The following is a 20,948-nucleotide window of genomic DNA, read 5'->3' as shown; positions in this document are numbered from 1 at the left end:
CCCACACCGCCCCACACCATCCCAAACTGTCTCAAACCGTCCCAAACTGTCCCAAACTGCCCCAAACTGTCCCACACCATCCCAAACCGTCTCAAACTGTTTCAAACCACCCCAAACTACCCCAAACCATCCAAAACTGTCCCAAACCACCCCAAACCCTCCCAAACCACCCCATATCCTTCCACACCACCCTACACCATCACAAACCACCCCAAACCCTCCCACACCGCCCCACACCATCCCAAACCATCTCAAACTGTCTCAAACTGTCCCAAACCACCCCAAAACCCTCCCAAACCACCCCATATCCTTCCACACCACCCTACACCATCACAAACCACCCCAAACCCTCCCACACCGCCCCACACCATCCCAAACCATCTCAAACTGTCTCAAACTGTCCCAAACCACCCCAAAACCCTCCCAAACCACCCCATATCCTTCCACACCACCCTACACCATCACAAACCACCCCAAACCCTCCCACACCGCCCCACACCATCCCAAACCATCTCAAACTGTCTCAAACTGTCCCAAACCACCCAAACCCTCCCAAACCACCCCATATCCTTCCACACCACCCTACACCATCACAAACCACCCCAAACCCTCCCACACCGCCCCACACCATCCCAAACCATCTCAAACTGTCTCAAACTGTCCCAAACCACCCAAACCCTCCCAAACCACCCCATATCCTTCCACACCACCCTACACCATCACAAACCATCTCAAACTGTCCCACACTGTCCCAAATCATCCCAAACTGCCCCAAACTGTCCCAAACCACCCCATACCCTCCCACACCTCCTTATACCATCCCATACCCTCCCAATCCACCCCAACAATGGACTGTCCTCTCTGCTGCGATCAGGAAAGCTCTTCCGCTCCCTCGAGTCCAACAGAGAGAGAATGAGGAGGAGCTTCTTCCCGCAGGTTATACGAGCTCTCAACATCAACAGTACATAGAACTCCAACACACTCCAGCACTTTCACTCTCAACCACTCATTTCCCCTAGAAATCCTTGCACAAACTTTTTATTTAATTTTTAAACTCTTTTTACCTTGCACGTTTACCTGGTTATACTTTGTCACTTTATACGTTGACTCCACCTATTTGCACACTTCCACCCTACCTGTTACACATATTTTATGTTTTAGGTTAAAGACATAAAAGTGTAATATTTGGTTATGTTTGCAATATTTGCATATTGGTTCATTGTTTACTAGCAATATTTGCAATACTCTGGTCTGTATCAGTCGCTAAAGCATTTCACTGCATATCATACCATGTATGACTGTGTATGTGACAAATAAAATTTGAATTTGAAACCATCCCAAACCATCTCAGACTCAAACTGTCTCAAACCATTCCAAAACTGCCCACACTGTCCCAAACTGTCCCACACAGTCCCAAACCATCCCAAACTGTCTCAAACCATTCCAAAACTGCCCAAACTGTCCCACACAGTCCCAAACCATTCCAAAACTGACCCAAACTGTCCCAAACTGTCCCACACAGTCCCAAACCATCCCAAACCATCTCAAACTGTCTCAAACCATTCCAAAACTGCCCCAAACTGTCCCAGACTGTCCCACACAGTCCCAAACCATCCCACATTATCCCAAACCCTCCCACACTGCCCCACCACAAATGCAAAGGCGGTTCCCAGTGGAGCTAAATAACGCGGAGCGGCTGTATAATTCTGACCTGCTAATGATGCGCGACAATCAAACACACACAGACCCTGTAAAAATGTCCAAATGCTCCGGGGACTCGTTTCGAGCAGCGCGTCCTGCACGACACTCCCAATCCGAAACTTCTCTTCTCACTCATCGCCGTGACGACCTCTAAACGCCCCACACACACAATACACACTACACACACACTCTATACACAACACACCCTCCACACATACAATACACACAACAAACACACACTCTATACACAACACACACAATACACAGAACACACACACACTCTATACACATCACACACTCCACACACACAATACACACAACATACACTTCACACATACAATACACATAACAAACACACCACAAACACAATACACTCAACACACACACCACACACACAATACACACAACATACACATCACACACACACACACACACACACACACACTCTATACACACATCACACACACCACACACACAATGCACACAACATACACACCACACACACACACTCTATACACACATCACACACTCCACACACACAATACACACAACATACACTTCACACATACAATACACATAACAAACACACCACAACACACAATACACTCAACACACACACCACACACACAATACACACAACATACACACCACACACACACACACACACACACACACACACTCTATACACACATCACACACTCCACACACACAATACACACACTCCACACTCACTTGATAAATACTGTAATAAAATATGAGAAGATGAAAGACGACGCCGGACGCTGAGTTGAGATAATATTACGTTCTGGTCGCCTCCACATCATCACGCAGCGACGTGTGTGTCGGTGTGTTTATTTTAGACCGACGGTCCAGACGCCATGTGTGTTGCCGTGTTTCACTTTCTCACCTTTGACCTTGCAGGACCACCTGCGGGGGGTCAGCAGACTGTCCCGTGGATTTACTGCCTCGGTTCCTTCTGCACACAAACGTGGCGACGTGCCGCGCGGTCCGAACGCCGGAACCCGCCGCCGGCCCGCTCGCCCCTAATCACATCTCCAGCCCAGCTACAGAGACGCAGTGTGTGGTGAAACCCGGGACGAAGAACAGCCCAGAGGACGTGGACGGGTTTAAAGGACCTTCTCTGCCGCGTCCACGGCGCGCAAGACACAGGAAAACAACAATAAGAGACTTTTATCTCCTCCAGCCATCTGAAGGACTCCTCACGACTCCTCACGGGTCACATGACCACCACTAAATCTGTCAGTGAATAGACCTGCTTTCAAAGGGGAATAAAACCGCGTCGCCGTGAGGAATAAGCACCACTGGATCCGAGAACGCGGAACAATGAGGACAAGGAGGACGTAGCACTTCAAGTTCGCCCGACCACTCAGGCACAAACAATTCAATCAGCCTCTCTCTCTCTCTCTCTCTGGCGAAGTTCTCTCAACTTCACGCCTGTGCCACAACTACAGGGGCGTGAAGTTGAGGGAACTTAAAAATGCTTCACGGCCGGTTACCTCCATTATTTAATGGTGTGTGATGCAGCCCAGAAGTGCTGGAGCCCGAATGCTACTGAACTCGAGGTGTCATTATTAACATCTTGTTCCACCATAATTCACGTCAAACGGCAAAATTCCTGGGAACGCGCCACGGCCAACAAAAACAAGAGATTACGTGCATCTGCAATTACGACGAGACCCAAAACATGAGATGAAGGTCGCTGGGGTCGACTTTTAAATCAAGCACTGCCATAACGCGGAGCGAAACATAAATTTCCATACTTTCGCTGGTTATAAATCTCTGCGAGGGACCAGCATATCCAGTTACGCCGATACTTTTACAGCCTTACTCGTTTAAGAAAAAACACGTGCAGGGAATTCCGCAGAATTCCAAAAATACACAACGCAATTCATAATGGGGCTTTATGAAGCCCGTAATAAGGCGACATTTCCAAAAACACGCACATTCATATGTAGAATCCCACTAGCTTTTCATTTTAGGGACGTTCTCCTCAGGTTTGGGGTTTATAAAGAAGAAGAGCATCATGAAATGCACAAGACAATTCATAATGGGGCTTTATGAAGCGCGTAATAAGGCGACATTTCCAAAAACACGCACATTCATATGTAGAATCCCACTAGCTTTTCATTTTAGGGACGTTCTCCTCAGGTTTGGGGTTTATAAAGAAGAGGAGCATCATGAAATGCACCCTGAATGGGGAGCTTAGAGATTTTCCTCCACCGGCCCTCCCATCCAGCCATTCATGGAGTCTTAAGAGGTCACACGGTTTTTTAATGGCTGCTTATTGGCCGCGGAGCCGGGGCTGGTGGCACAATAAAGCGCGCCGGGACCACCCTGTACCTCCACCTCAAATCCCGGCGTAATTCTCCTCCCTCCCTCCCTCTCCCTCTCATATCCGGCATATCCGAGCGCCAGTCCAGGACGCGCTGATCCCGCCCCCCCTGGAGGGCCCAGGCTAAATGCCGGGGATTTGGTCATGGCCGGTATTTTTGGGAACGGGAACAATAAAAACACGTTGAAGGCGATTTAGATGTAATTCTGCGGCGCAGAACCTCGGTGGAGTTCACCGGTGAATTTGACGGCTCTCTCACCTCGGCTCGCTGCGTCCGCGGCTGGCTGGCCTCCGTCTCGATGGCGTAGACGTCCAGCAGGTACAGGTCGGCGCCCCGCTCGCGGTCCAGCTCGGCGGCGGTCTGAATTACTCCGGTGCGGCGTCCGATGGTGAAGAGGCGCCCCGCCGGCCGGCCGGCGCCGCGCACGGACACGATGAAGTACTCCACCTTGGTGGCCGAGCCGCGGGGACTGGACGCGTCCAGCGAGATGACGCTGGTCCCCGGCGGCTGGCCTTCCTTCAGGATGGTGATGTACTTGGGCTGGGAGAAGACGGGGCCGTCGGTGCCCTGGAGGATGATGACCAGCTCGGTCCTGGAGGCCTTCCGCTCCGTGCCGTGGTCGGTGGCGGAGACGGTGAGGGCGTAGGTGAGACGGGAGGGCAGCAGCTGGGACGCCACGCGGATGTCCCCGCTGTAGCGGTCCATGATGAACGTGTCCGAGTCTCCTTTCACCAGCTCGTACTCCACCTCGCCATTCGCACCGTCGTCGGGGTCGACGGCCACCACGGTGGTCAGGATGGAGCCGATGACGATGTTGGATTCGGCCACGAGGGCGTTTTGCGAGATGAACGTGGGGACGTTGTCGTTCTGGTCCGTCACCCATATGGTGACGTTTTTCAGGGCGGAGCGCCGGAACTCCGCCGGCACCGCCTGGTCAGTGGCCTTCACCGTGAGCTCGTAGAGGTTGGAGAACTCCCTGTCGATGGCGGCGCTGGTGTAGATGACCCCGGTGCCGGGGTCGATGCGGAAGTGACTTCCTCTCGGCGTCTGCTGGACGATGGAGTACTCCAGCTGTCCGTTGATGTCCGCGTCCGTGTCGTGGGCGGAGATGCTCATGACAGAGCTGGACAGCGGCAGGTTCTCAGAGATGGACTTAAAAATGTCCCCCGGGGTGAAAACCGGGGGGTTGTCATTGAAGTCTCTCACGTGGATGACGACCGGGATGGACGAGGACCGCGGCGGTCTGCCGTTGTCGTTAGCGGTGACGTTGAGTTTGTAGGTGGACTGCGTCTCGTAGTCCAGCTTCTTCACCAGGAAGACGCTCCCGGTGTTGGGGCTGATGCTGAACGTGCCGTGGTTGTTGGTCGCCACGATGCTGTAGGTGATTTCTGCGTTCGGACCCGAGTCCGAGTCCGTGGCCGTGACCGAGGCCACAAACTCGCCGATCCTCATGTTCTCCAGCACGTCCACCGTCAGCGTGGACTTCGGGAAGGAGGGAGCGTTGTCGTTCTCGTCCAGCACGCTGACGCTGAGCATGCAGGACGAGGAGAGGGGGACGAGGCCGGAGTCCACGGCCACGATCTTCAGCGAATAGGACGAGGTGGACTCATAGTCCAGTTTGCCTACGAGGGTCACCTGTCCCGAGCTGCTGTCCATGGCGAACTGCGCCTCTTCATTTCCCTCCTCTATGCGGTAGTGGACCAGCCCATTTTTGTCCTCGTCCACATCAGAGGCCGACACCCTCAAGAGCTGCGTCATGTTTACCGCCAGCTCTGAGATGGACGCCTGGTACACGTCTTTGGTGAATTTGGGCGGGTTGTCGTTAATGTCTTGAATGTAGACTTGGACTTTGGCCTGGTCCCTCAGGGGCTTCGGCAGGCCCTGGTCCGAGGAGACGACGGCGAAGCTGAAGACGGCGGCTCCTCGCTGTCTGGTGAGGAGCTCGCGGTCGAACACCAGCGTGCTGCTCAGCTCCCCCGTCATGGCGTCCAGCTCGAAGTTGGCCTGCGGCGTCTCGAAGGCGTAGCGCACCTCGCCGTTGGGCCCGAAGTCCTTGTCCTCGGCAAAGACGCGTCCCACCAGGGCGCCCCTCCCCTGCTCCTCCTGGAAGTGGAAGACGTAGCTGGTGCTGTTGAAGAGGGGACGGTTGTCGTTGACGTCGTCCAGGACCACCGTCACGTTCACGCTGGCGCTCAGAGGCTCCACCGCCCTGTCCGTGGCCACCAGCAGGAGAAGGTATCTGTCCTGCGTCTCCCTGTCCAGCTCCGCCTTGATGTACAGCTGCCCGTCGGGAAAGATCCCGAAGGCGTCGCCCGCGTTTCCGGCGGCGATGTCGTACGCCACCTCGCCGTTGGCGCCGGAGTCTTTATCCGTGGCGGCGACTTTGAAGAAGCGGCTGTTCACCGGCTCGGACTCCAGGATGAGGACCTCGTAGGAGAGCTGGTCGAACACGGGCGGGTTGTCGTTCACGTCGTACACGCTGATGGCCAGAAGCAGGCTGGAGGTGTGGCGCGGCACCCCCATGTCCGCAGCCAGGACCTCCACCTGGTACGAGCCGGCGGCGACCTCCAGGGGCCCGGTCAGGGTGACGAGGCCGTGTCTTTCGTGGACGTGGAACAGGCCTCGCGGGTTCTGCTTCAGGCTGTAGGCCACCGCGCCGTTGGCGCCCTCGTCGGGGTCGGACGCGCTGGCCTGGAAGATCTGGTGGCCCGCGCTCCAGTTCTCCACCGCGCTGACGTGCTCCACCGCGTGGGTGAAGCGCGGGGCGTTGTCGTTCAGGTCCTTCACGGTGACGTTGACCAGCGCCTCGCCCGTCACCTCCCCTCCTCGAGCCACCACTTTCAGCTGGTGGAAGGCCCGCTCCTCCCTGTCAATCAGGCCGGAGGCGAAGATCTCGCCCGTGGCGCTGTTCACCGCGAACAGGCCCCTCTGGTCGCCGGAGGCGATGATGTAGGTGACGTTGGCGTTCAGGTCCGCGGAGGACGCCGACACGGCGCCGATCACCGTGTTGACGGGGACGTTTTCGAACATGACGAAGCTGTAGACGCCCTGCGCGAACGACGGCGGGTTGTCCTGCGTGTCTATGACGGTGACGGTGACGATGGCGTGCTTGTGCGAGCGCAGGTTGCCCCCGTCCGTGGCGCTCACCTGCAGCTGGTACGCCGTTTTCTCCTCGCGGTCGAGGGCCACCAGGGTCGTGATTTTGCCCGTGCTGCCGTCGATGTGGAATTTAAAAGCGTCCCCGGCGGTGATGAGGTACGTCACCGTGCCGTTGGCGCCCAGGTCCGGGTCCGTGGCGGTCACCGTGGTGACATACGATCCGGGCGGCTCGTTCTCTTTGACGTTGGCGTAATACTGCAGCGGGTAGAAAGCCGGCGTGTTGTCGTTCACGTCGGCGAGGGTGACGTTGACTCTGGCGGTGGAGTGCAGGGGCGGCCTGCCGCCATCGGACGCTCTGATGTACAGTAAATACGACTCCGCCTCCTCCCGGTCTAACTCCGCCGCGGCGCTCAGCCTGCCGGACGCCCCGTCCAGACGGAACTTGTCCTGCACGCCGGCCGGCGTCTCGGGGTCAAAAGAGAAGGTCACCGTGCCGTTGGCCTGGAGGTCGCCGTCGGTGGCGGACAGCAGCAGCAGCTCGGTGCCGGCGGGGGCGTGCTCCACCAGCGAGACGTGGGCGGAGCTCTGCGCGAACGCCGGCGCCTGGTCGTTCACGTCCAGGATGGTGACCACCAGCCTGGTGTAGGAGATCTTGGGCTGCAGGCCCTGGTCTTTGGCGCTGATGTTCAGCACGACCTCGGACGCCGTCTCCCGGTCCAGCGGCGCGGCGCTGGTGACCAGGCCGCTGTTCTCGCTGATGGCGAACCAGCCCAGACCGTTTCCCGACACCAGCGAGTAGCGCAGGTTGGCGTTCTGCCCGGAGTCCCCGTCTGTCGCCGAGACGCCTTTAATGTAGCTGCCCTTGGGGACGTCCTCGCTGATGTCCACCCTGTACTGGGCCTCCTGGAAGACGGGCGGGTGGTCGTTGATGTCGTTCACGAAAATGACCAGGCTGGCGAAGGAGGACCTGGCCACCGGTTTTCCATTGTCGGACACGGAGACGGTGAGGTTGTAGGACGATATCCGCTCTCTGTCCAGCACGCTGGCCACCTTGATTAGGCTCAGGTTGGGGACGGGGGACGTGTGCACCTCAAAGTGCCTCTGCTCATTACCGCCTAAGATGGAGACGGAGATGTTGCCGTTGGCCATGGGGGAGTCGGCGTCCGAGACGGTCAGCAGCGCCACCACCGTGCCGATCTGGGCGTTCTCGTCCACGGAGGCGAACTTGGACGTGGTGGGGAAGTAGCGGAACTTCACCACCGGGTCGTTATCGTTCACGTCCAGCAGCCGGATGGTGGCCTCCGCCCGGCCCGACAGGGACGGGACGCCGGCGTCCGCGGCGTGGACCGTGACAGAATACTCCTTCTTGTTCTCGTAGTCCAAAGCCTCTTTGATTATAACAGTTCCAGCTTTGGGGTCAATCTGAAACGGCGTGCCCTCGTCCAGGAAGTAGCGGATGTCCGCGTTGGCGCCGGCGTCCTGGTCCGTGGCCGTGATCTGCAGGACGCTGGAGCCCATGGCGGCGTCCTCGAAGACGCTGGTTTGGTAATGCTCCAGCTCGAACACCGGGGGGTTGTCGTTGATGTCCTGGATGGTGACGTTGACCTGCAGGTAGCCGGACCTTCTGGGCTCCCCCTTGTCCTCCACCTGGACCAGCAGCTGGTAGAAGGCGGACAGCTCCCGGTCCAGGCCGCCCGTGGAGACCAGGTGCAGGAAGGCGCCCTCGCCGCTCGGGTTCACCGTGATGTCCAGCCGGAACCTGCCCTGCTCGTTCCCGTCCACGATGCGGTAGGTGGTGTGGTCCACGCCGTTGCTCCCGATGTCCGAGTCCGTGGCCGTGTCCAGGATGACCTGGCGGCCGCTGCTGGCGTCCTCCTTGAAGGCCACCACGATGGACGGGTCGGGGAAGACCGGGGCGTTGTCGTTCATGTCCAGCACCACGATGCGCACCTCGGTGGGGTAGGTGGGCTGGCTGGACAGGACCACCACGTTGATGACGCCGCTCTGCAGCGCCTCCCGGTCGATCACGGCGGACGTGGAGATGACGCCCGTGGTGCCGTTGATGGAGAAAAGTTGGTGGCTCTCGCTGAAGCGGTAGGTGAAGCTCGGCCTGGTCTCGATGGTGCCCACGTAGGTGCCGAGCGGCTGCTCCTCCAGCACCCGGAACTCCTGGCGAACCTGGCTGGACGTGGAGTCCCGGGACAGGGTCCACAGCACCAGCAGCAGCGTGTGGAGGCGGTTCGGGGTTCTTCTACCTGCGGGCGCCATGGTGCTCAGAGTCCGGGCGCCGCGCTCCGCATACTTCTCCTCCTCCTCCTTCTTCTTCTTATTTTAACTCCTCCGCAAATTCCCTCAGTTATTCCCGAACCCAGAAACGCTCCATGGTCCGCAGCTCCGGCCGGGAACAAAAAAAAAGGAATTAAAAAAAAGTTTTTATTTCGTCCGGCGGCTCCCAGAAAGCTGCGCGCAAACCGCGGGAGGGAGAGAGCGACGGAAATAAAAATGACAAATGAACAAATGAAACCCGCCAGGCGCGGCGACGGAGACGCGACTTCCCCGGAATAACGGGAGGAAAAGTTCCGTCATTTATCCCCGCGTTCCCGGGGAGTCCGAACAAAGCTGGAGCGCGGCGGGTCCCGCCCCCCCTGCGCTCCCATTGGCCCGCGCCGGCCGGCCGGCCCCGCCCCTCGCTCGTCCGGCTGTCAGTCACGGCAGGTAACGGGTCCGGTTCTTCAAACTGGATCATAATCAAAGTTACGATTATCATGATAAACACTCAGTTTATTAACAAAACGTTTATATAAAAATAATAATAGTATCGACATGGAGCCCTGCGCGCTTTAATTAGTTTGAAAGTCCCTTTGAACTGTAATTTTACGTCCTATATGAGGTTTAATTCCAGTAAACAGTATTGCATATTTAAATATTACTATATGTGCGCGTAATTTTAATCAGCTCTTTTGGAGCGTTTCTATTGGCCATTTCATGGACGACGGCGCCATCTATTGGGGAAAAAAAGCATTTTAATTTTTTTGTTTTTGTGAATGTGCCTCGATAACAGGAAGTCGGTCTGAAATCTGATTACTGTCCCCCAGCGTCTCTCCGGCCTGCCAGACCTCTAACCAGATCAACCAGCAGGATGTCCTTCAACTTCCATCTTGTGGCATCTTTAAAAATGCCCCTCAGGTAGTGATGGTGTTTATGGTGGTGTTCCTCCACCCATCATCATCATCATCATCATCATCATCATCATCTGCATAGCTGTAGCTCCATTTAAATCTGATCCTCTCAGACTTCTAAAGGCCGTCAGCATGCTGTAAAGTCGGCGTAATTTAGAACATGTGCGCGCCGCCCTCCTCGACTGTCATCAGCTGTCTGCACTTACGGCCGCGTCCTGGAGGAACTCTCGTAAATGTGCACCTAATAGGGCACCTCTTTCCTGAGAAGAGACGAGGGGTTTTAATCGACTCCGCTAACCACAACAGAGCCTGGCGGAGAGCCGGAGCGTTCGGCGAGGGCCTGTTTATTTGGCCGTCAGGAGGGCCTGAACGACAGCAGCCCGGGGACGTTTGGTGTGTTCGTAATGTGGCTCCTGTGTTGAATGTGTCACTTCACATTTGTCTGATTCTCCCCATCAGCTCTTTTCCCCCAAAGAAGCCAGACGTCCCGCCGAACCCCGTACGCTCTGACGGGGTCGGTTGCAGGTGAGGCCCGGCGGCTGGTCCCGGTTGGGCTCCTCCTGCAGGTCCCGGGTTTGACCAGTAGGTGGCAGTATCTACAGAACAAACTTTTTGTCATTTCGGTTATATACGTGTTAGACGGAACGTGTTAGACCCGGTGCTACACAGAACATTTAAACAACGTTACCAACGTTACCAAAAAAAGTGACCGAGTGCGACACCGACAAACTGGGCGACATAAAGTCTGCGAAGATTCTCAGTGAATTTGTCTGAAAGTTGAGTCGTATTTTGTGGATTTTGTACTTTTGTGTCGCCCAGGCGACATAAAGTACAAAAAGGGGACACAGATAGGACAACATTAACAAACAACAACATGTGGACGACAATGAGACAGACAGAACTAAACAGGTGAAGTGAAGAATAAATGTGCAAAGAAAAACTAGAGCAAATACTGCTGTGCAAAATGTAACAGTGCAATAATAAATAATATAACAGTGTGTGTGTGTGTGTGTGTGTGTGTGTGTCAGTGGAAAGTTGCTGAATGGTTCAGTACCACCTGGTTCAGTGGTGGCTTAGTGGTTAAGGACGCAGCCCCGTAATAGGAAGGTTGTGGGTTCGAATCCCAACTCGCTCAGGTGCCACTGAGCAAAGTACCGTCCCCACACGCTGCTCCCCGGGCGCCTGTCATGGTGTCCACTGCTCACCAAGCTCGCCTATGATCCAGAAGACCCAGGTTCAAACCCCACTTACTACCATCGTGTCCCTGAGGGGGGGACTGTCCCTGTAACTACTGATTTAAGTCGCTCTGGCCGTCTGGTAAACACTGTAAATGTAAATGATTGTTAAATACAGAGGACGCATTTCACTGTATGCTCTGCTGCTGTGTCTCACTATCACTTCACTGTTTATGGATGGCAGGAGGGTGAAGAGTGCATGTGAGGGTTGCACCGGCCTGTCTTCTAGTGAACAGATATTATTAATTCCAGATTTATTTTTTAATTCAGCACACAATCAGGTAATGTTGCCACAGTTTTATTTTCGGCGTGGAGTCAGATCCGGGATTATTAATGGTCCATTGAAGCACTTTTCACAGCAACTGCAGCGTCCTGGTGCTAATAATTCACTATTTGGTCTGTATGTCAAATGGGGTCTGCAGTACCGGCCTCTCACGGCAGGTGGCGGTATGGGAAAAGTCGGGAAAACCACAGACTTTACCAATAAAATTATCTGGGCATGTAGCAAAGCAAAACGGAGGGACAGTGGGGATTTGTCCTTACCACTTATTAAGTCCATACTGTGGACAAGAAGTGAAATAAGAGACATTTGTCCCATTTGTCCCTATCTCATGAGATGGACTCGCTGTATAGATCCACAGGGAAGTTTTTTGAATGAACGGATCTTCGCAAAACGCATTAGAAAAATGATGTTGATGTCAGCATGATAGACAGAATTATGAAATGTCTATAAAAAGTTGATATATTGAGCTCCACACGGCCTGTAAATGTACGTCCTTTCCTTGTTTTTTTATGGGTAGAGTGTGTGAACTAGTGAAAGATACAAAACCGTCACGTTTTCTGAGATTCGTCTCACGTCGCCGCGCAAACACAAAAGAAACGGTGATATTTCCAGTCAGGAATGTGATCTTTACAAATCGCTGAGATCGCATGTAGATCCCTCACCAGACGGCGAATTCCTGCTCAGCTTTCATCCATCAAAGCTGCTTTATCTGATGCTCTTCTCAGCTCTTCCAGGCCGCTGTGTGATGATGCCGTCTTTATGGAATTCTGACTTTTTCCTCAACGTAAATAGTAATATGACAGGCGCCCGGGGGGCAGTGTGTGGGGACGGGACCTTCATCAAGGGCACCTCAGTGGCACCTTGGCGGACCGGGATTCGAACCGGCAACCTTCTGATTACGGGGCCGCTTCCTTAACCGCTGGGCCACAACTGCCCCTCACTGAGCAAGAAAACTCATTCTCCTGTCTGGATTCCCAAATGAAGAAGCAGAGGGACGAATGACGGAGTGAGGGACAAATGACGGACTGAGGGACGTGTTTATCTGGGAGAAGTTCTCAGCTGTGCGACGTCAACCGTCACTCCATAAAATTCACTCATATTTCATCTTCCCGGGAGGCAGCGTCACGTCACGTTAATCTGACGCCGTCGTTTGGACCCGAAGAGGCTGACATTCATATTAATGTAATCATATGTTTTATTACTGCATGCGTAATATTAATATTATTACTGCATCACTGATGACAACGAGACCTGAAGGTAAAACAAACATTTTATTGCACCACAAATAATACTAATAATACTGCATGAAGCTAATAAATATTCATGTTTATTCCTGTAATATGAACGTGAACAGAGAGGAGTTCTGGGTAGAGGAAAGATCTGAAGCGTGGACCACCCGGCCACCACACCGCGTCCATTAGGCCGACAGGCCTGAAACGGAGACGGAACCCGGCGGGCGTGTCCTCCACCTCCCAGCAGCTCCTCACGTGGGTGTGTGTGGGTTCCACGCGTCCGCTGTACCGTAACGCCGGCCCACCTCCGAACTGTCAATCATTTTTGCAGGTTTATCATGGAATTGTGTCCTCCACAGCTCTGATGTTGGCGCCTACATAGCCCGCCTGGACCCCGTCCGTTCGGCCCCCAGCAGACCAGGAGGAACCGTCCCCACGCGCTGCTCTCCGGGCGCCTGTCATGGCTGCCCAACTGAAACAAATAATCTACTGAAAATCCTTCATTTCTGGATCTTCTTCAGAGTTCTCACATTTATCCCCACGCCGAACAGCATTTTACTCGGTGTTGCTCGCTTGTCGCTCAATACGGTGATTATGATTTTATGTTTATTGATGCGGTGTTTGCTGCGGAGTTTCCCCTCTGTGTAACTTTCTTGTTCTGCGTTGTGACGTCCTCACATGGTGTCTGGTGTGAGGAGCACGTGGCTGCAAGGTGCCTCCAGGGCAAAATCCTGAAGCAAACGCTGTTTACATCGATAAAAGTCTCAGTCACGTTTCATAACCGGAATAAGCAACCGAACAATTTTACTCCACACGTGCAGCGCTGGACCATCGTCTGATGATTATTCAGACGAATAATCATCATTAACTCTCACTGAGAGTCTCTGACCCCCTCCTACCGGAACCCGCTTCCATCCCGACGGTGCAGGATGCCGTGGCGGCCTGGACAGTAAAGCCTCCTCAGGAATGAGCTTGACCTTTAGAAGGTGCTCTGCATTAAAACTCCTTACACATGCTGTGAGAACGGAGAATTGGAAGGAAGCTGATGTTTTTAATATCATATTCATATGGTTTTTATGGCATATGGTATATGGCTGTATAGCAGGGTGGAAAATGCTATATATAGACCCATATATATATATATACACACACACACACACATATATACATATATATATATATACACACACACACACGCACACACATATATACATATATATATATGGCGCATGGCCTCAGGAACAATGACATTCGTATATATGTAGGACCCGGGAGCTGAGCAGAAAGATGAAAGCGAACAGAAATTAATTTCTCAACTCTCATGAGCTCTTGTACTATTTCTTGTGTTCTTGTCAGTGAAGAAAAAAAAGAAAAGGCGCCGAACCATAATTGTCACCAGACCGGTTCACCAGCGCACGGCACTTCTGAAAAATGAGAGGCATCGCTTTTGGATTCTGGTCAGTGTTGGGTGGGGTGGCCAGTGCAATTTCTCCATATTTCCAGGAGATAAGTACACAGCAGCGGACTGCGGGCCAGATGGCTGATCTTACAATCAAAGAGAATCTCAGGCAAGATGATAAAAGACAGAAACAAGACTGTGGCACCAAGCTGCATTCATCAAAATACTGAACTCAACAGACGAGGGCGGGAAAGGGGCAAAATGAACTCGAAAATCAACGCAGTCGTCCAGAACCCAGAGATGGAGACCACCATCCCTGGAGGAATTCACATATCTCGTCATTTCCAGCATTCATTTATTCTGTTATCTTGTTTGCTTGGTCCGTTGGTGCAACTTGCAGTGGGGGCCAGTGGTTAAGGAAGCGGCCCCGTAATCAGAAGGTTGTGGGTTCGAATCCTGAACCGCCAAGGTGCCACCGAGGTCCCCTTGATGAAGGTCCCCACACACTGCTCCCCGGGTACCTGTCATGGTGCCCACTGTCACCAAGGGTCAGGCAGTGCCATCAGGCAGTGCCATCTAGTGGTGCTTCCTTACATGACGCCAAACAGCTGATAGTTAGACTTTACTGTGTAACTGTGGCAGATAAACAAGAGCTTCATTCACGAATGCCACCCGTGTCTTTTAATTGAAACGATGATTTCTCGACATGTAATTACTTTTCTGCTCCCGTTCCCTTCTGAACAAATGAATCAATCAGCATATCATTAATTAACTCACATTTATGGTGAACTAATTATGCATGGAGCAAATGGGCCAGATTCATCAGCAGAAAATGGAATGTTTCAGAATCCTGTCTGATAAAAATACAGAAGTCTGTCAGATCTGGACATGTTAACATCTGGGGTTTTAAACTTAATTAACCTTCTGCAAAACATGCAAAGGATCCTTCATTATCGTCCACAGATCATTATGAATTCGTATGGATTGGATTGCAGGGTTATAAAAATGAATGTTGGTGAACCGAAGCTCCTCGTGTGGTTCCCCAGACTGGAGTTAATGATTAGAGCAACTGCTGCTGTGTTTTTACAAGGAACCGCTTATCTGAGGTTAAATGTCGAGAAAGACACATACGCAATATCTAACGGTCAGTCTGAAATCCGAGCCGCAGCTGGGTCTGAATCGTGCTGAACCTTATCTCCAGAAGTGTGGTGTTAAAGTGTCTGCAGAAAGAACACACACTTGACACAAAGCCCTCCACCGTGTAGCTCTTCAGGCGTCTGGGCCGCGTCCCGCCCAACCAGGAGCTGCTGATGGGCGTTTCCTTGCAAGGACTCGTGTCTCCTTGCAGATGCAATCTGATTCGCTGTAGTCAAAACAGATGTTGCCGTGAGGGCTGGAGGCAGGATGAAAGTCGAGCTGTTTGGAAAGAGAGAGTGAGAGCGGAACGTTGTCTTATCAGGAGACTTTTCATCCGGATGCACAATGTCCAAGTCCTCACGGTCCAAAACTGATAATATATTATTTACATCCAAGGCCCATCCTGACAAACCCGTCAGTGACCCACTTAACCATCACATGTGAAATACAGCACATATAATATGAAAACTCACCATTACCCACCACTACAAACCACTACCCACCATTACCCACAATTACCCACCACTACACCAGGACGCACCAGGACCACAAGGACCACCACGAGACACCACGACAAACCACGACCCACCAGGACCCACAAGGACCCACCACGACACACAGGACGCACCAGGACCCACAAGGACCCACCACACAAACCACGACCCACACTCACCAGGACCACAAGACCCACCACGACAAACCAGACCCCCAGGGACCCACCACGACACACCACGACCACCAGACCCACAAGACCCACCAGGACGCACCAGACCCACAAGGAGCCACCACGTACAAACCACGACCCACCAGGACCCACAAGGACCCACCACACACACCAGGACGCACCAGGACCCACAAGGACCACCACGAGACAAGACAAAACACACGACCCACCAGGACCCACAAGGACCCACCACGACACACCAGGACGCACCAGGACCCACAAGGACCCACCACGACAAACCACGACCCACCAGGAGCACCAGGACCCACAAGGACCCACCACGACAAACCAGACCCCCAGGGACCCACCACTGACACACCACGACCCACCAGGACCCACAAGGACCCCAGGACGCACCAGGACCCACAAGATGCCACACGACAAACCACGACCCACCAGGACCCACAAGGACCCACCACACACACCAGGACGCACCAGGACCCACAAGGACCCACCAAAACCACTGACCCACCAGGACGCACCAGGACCCACAAGGACCCACCACGACACACCAGACGCACCAGACCCAAGACCCACCACGACACACACGACCCACCCCCAGGACCCACAAGGACCCACCACGACAAACCACGACCCCAGGACCCACAAACCCACCACGACACACCAGGACGCACAGGACCCACAAGACCCACCACGAGACACCACGACAAACCACTACCCACCAGGACCCACAAGACCCACCACGACACACAGGACGCACCAGGACCACAAGGACCCACCACGACAAACCAGGACCCACCAGGACGCACCAGGACCCACAACCCACCAGACAAAAACCAGGACCCCCAGGACCCCACACACACCACCCCACCGGACCCACAAGACCCACCAGACGCACCAGACCACAAGGAGCCACCACGACAAACCAAGACCCACCAGGACCCACAAGGACCCACACACACACAAGGACGCACCAGACCCACAAGGACCCACCACTACAACCAGACCCACCAGAAGCACCAGACCCACAATACCCACACTACAAACCACCCACCAGGACGCACCATTACCCACAATTACCCACCACTACAAACCACCCCACCATTACTCACAGACCCACCACCTCAAACCACACACACCAACCCACAATTACCCACCACACACCATTACCCACAATTACCCACCATTACTCACCATTACCCACAATTACCCACCACTACAAACCACTACCCACCATTACCCACACTACACCACTACCCACCATTACTCACCATTACCCACAATTACCCACCACTACAAACCACTACCCACCATTACCCACAATTACACCACCATTACTCACCATTACCCACCACTACCCACCATTACCTACAATTACACCACCCACAATTACCCACCACTACACACCACTACACAGCACTACACACCATTACCCACAATCATCCTCCATTACTCACCATTACCCTCAATTACCCCCCATTACTCATCATTACCCACAATTACTCACCACTACACACCACTACCCACAATTACCCACCACTACACACCATTACTCACCATTACCCACAATTACCCACCACTACACACCACTACCCACCATTACCCACCAATACCCACCCACTACCACAATTACTCCACCACTACACACTATTGCCAACCTTTACCCAACATACATAACCATTACCACATCATTACCCCACCATTCTAACCACTTCCCTCCATTACCCACCATTACCCACTATTAACCACCATTACCCACCATTACCAACTACTACCCACCATTACTCCTCATTCACATCAATTTATTAACATCGCAGCATAATGGTGGGGGAACAGGACTCATCCTTGGAGTCCTGAAAAGAAGAAGCCACTGTGAGACGCAGACAGTCAAGTAGCACACGTGTGGGTTTTCAGTACCGCACACCACGCATTTTAACTCTTTACCAGACACCGTCCTGCCACACCCAGCCCCTGCCATATCAAGGCCTGAAAAAAGTCATTTCCAGTTGACAACGAGAGCAAACACGGCTCTTCAGACAGAAGAGCAAGTATTTGCTGAGCAGAAGCAGTGACGCGGACAAACCATAACGGGGACGTTTTCTTTTCCAGCCAGCTTGGTTGGGTGGTTGCAAACTTATTCTCACAGGCCAGAGCAGCAGCTAAAATAGAAGCAGCCTGCAATTATACAACTCTGGCTATAGAAATACCGATCTGAGACTTCATGATGCCACATAATATACATAAATCATATAAAGTCATTCATTTCATGCCCACTCACTCATTATTGGGTGAGTAGTAGCCTAGCGGGTAACACACTCGCCTATGAACCAGAAGACCCGGGTTCAAATCCCACTTACTACCATTGTGCCCCTGAGCAAGACACTTAACCCTGAGTGTCTCCAGGGGGGGACTGTCCCTGTAACTACTGACTGTAAGTCGCTCTGGATAAGGGCGTCTGATAAATGTAAATGTATTTCATTCTTTTTACACTTTTCTCTACTGAGGTCAAATTTACTTTGTTTATCTCCATTTTTTTATTGAACTGACCTTCTGTCTGGACACCATTTCAGGGAGGTTTGGACAACGGTTCGATTGTCAGGTGTACAAAAGCAACGTATGAATAAAATGTGACTGAACTGTTTAATTGTACAGAATTTTACCAGTCAGATCAATAACATAATAAACATTTTTGAACATTTCCGGCATTTACCAGACACCCTTATCCAGAGCGACTAACAATCAGTAGTTACAGGGACAGTCTCCCCTGGAGACACTCAGGGTTAAGTGTCCTAATAGGGACACGATGGTAGTAAATGGGGTTTGAACCAGGGTCTTCTGGTTCAGTGTGTTACCTGCTAGGCTACTAGCACCCATAATAAAACACAGTAAAGAAGAACACATTGCTTTAGTTTTACTTATTAGTTCATTTTAACAGTAGTGTCGTGCCACCGGGTGGTCATTTTAAGGTGAAATGAACGTTAGAACATATGATTGTTGAGATTATTAATTGGTTTATTGTCCTCGTGTGAAATGCGAATCGATGGGGACAGGACTGTGGCGAGAGACGGCTGTCGGGGGGAATTTCAGCTCGGCGCTGCCGGTGGGATGGATTACTGTCATTTTATACTTTAATGTTCAGTCTGGAGTGCAGAAGGTCACCGTGCAGCGAACGCCTGAGGTGTGACACACACACACACACACACACACACACACACACGGTCATAAAATATCACGACAACGCTGAGACCTGCAGCTGTCAGGCACCACTGGTGTGTTTCCATACTCCCAGAATGCACTGCATGCACTGTGATATGAAGGTGATATGAAGACACGCTCGCCCAGCTCAGTTGGGCTCTCTCCCCACAAATAATGATGTAATAATAATAATTCATTATTAATAACTGTAGGAGAAGGTGGTTACAGAGGAATTTAATGAGAGAGAGAGAGAATGTGTGAAAGTGAAGTGACACGGTGAAACGTGTCCTCTGTATTTAACCGTCACCCTTGGTGACAGTGGGCACCATGACAGGCGCCCGGGGAGCAGAGTGTGGGGACGGGACCTTCATCTAGGGGACCTCGGTGGCACCTCGCCGCTGTGTTGAGTGTGTTGACCGGATCGGGTGTAGTTTGCTCCACCTTCAGGACCTTTGTTAGTAAAGTGGCGTTCTCTGTTCTCCGTCACGCCCCGGCAGGGCCACGCTGTCCCCGTCTCTGTAGTGACAGATGGTCCCCGGGGTGGCAGTGGGCTTCGTTCTGTGCTTATTAGACTCATCGCGCAACAAAGAATTGATGAATGAGTGAAATGTAGATCGCTTCCATGTTCAGCATCACTGTCACGTTGGTGCAGTCGGGGTTTTTAGTAGATGCATCACTGTCGTGACATTACCGGCACGTCGTCGTGGACTTGAGGAGGGATGTGGGTCCAAAACAGCTTCTGGAGTCGATCTGCTACGTCGGCATCTTAGTGCATAAACAGCAGAAAAGTATCGACTGAAATTTCCTGTAATATTGTAATATTTCCCCCTACAAATCACCACTTACGCCGCCACTTACTTTTTCTGCTAATGCAGACAGAACGCGACCGCAAGGCAGCGGCAGAGGCGGTGGAATAATTCCATTTTTCCGTTCCGTTTTTCCCTCTTTGCTCCAGTGTGACGTGAACCAGAACAAAGTGAAACGTATAAAATGAGCCTCACTCTTCATCCAGCTGGTGATGGGACGTGCAGATAAGAAGAATAGTAATGAGAGGGATTTTTAGTGATTCCCTTCTGGACTTATTTAAAGATCAATATCATATTTACACATTTGTATACAGAGAATATACATGCTGAAATGCAAACTAGAAATGGACACACGCACAGATCCAGCTGTTATCGGCAGCATCAGACATAAACAGTTTAATATGCATTTCTTTGTAAATTCCACGTTCCACGATGGAAGGTGGTCTGCTGGAGGGAGGGGGGTTGCAGTTCTCTCTGTGCGTGAATTCACTAATGAAACTGACTCGTGGGTCAACCGACTACCAGAGATTTTAACATATTATTACAGTACAGGCCAAAAGTTTGGACACCTTCTCATTCAACGTGTTTTCTTTACAGGGAGTGCAGAATTATTAGGCAAATGAGTATTTTGTCCACATCATCC

The 20,948-nt window shown here is 52.5% G+C and overlaps 1 protein-coding gene across 2 annotated transcripts in view; it reads right to left on the bottom strand.

Annotated features, from left to right (window-relative positions):
- LOC114767928 (protocadherin Fat 4) overlaps positions 1–9,752 on the bottom strand; it is a 56,951-nt gene extending 47,199 nt beyond the window's left edge. For both annotated transcript variants that reach the window (XR_003743004.1, XM_028959852.1), the window contains exon 1: positions 4,314–9,752. Coding sequence is in view for 1 of the 2 variants with exons in the window: in XM_028959852.1 (XP_028815685.1) it covers positions 4,314–9,422 (5,109 nt within the window). In the remaining variant the exon portion in view is untranslated. The remainder of the gene's footprint in view (positions 1–4,313) is intronic.
- Between the last annotated feature and the right edge of the window lie 11,196 nt (positions 9,753–20,948).

Source organism: Denticeps clupeoides, chromosome 18 (assembly GCF_900700375.1).
Source record: "Denticeps clupeoides chromosome 18, fDenClu1.1, whole genome shotgun sequence".
NCBI classification, from domain to species: Eukaryota; Metazoa; Chordata; class Actinopteri; order Clupeiformes; family Denticipitidae; genus Denticeps; species Denticeps clupeoides.
Note: the sequence above shows the minus strand (reverse complement) of the source record. Positions and strands in the feature narration are given on the sequence as shown.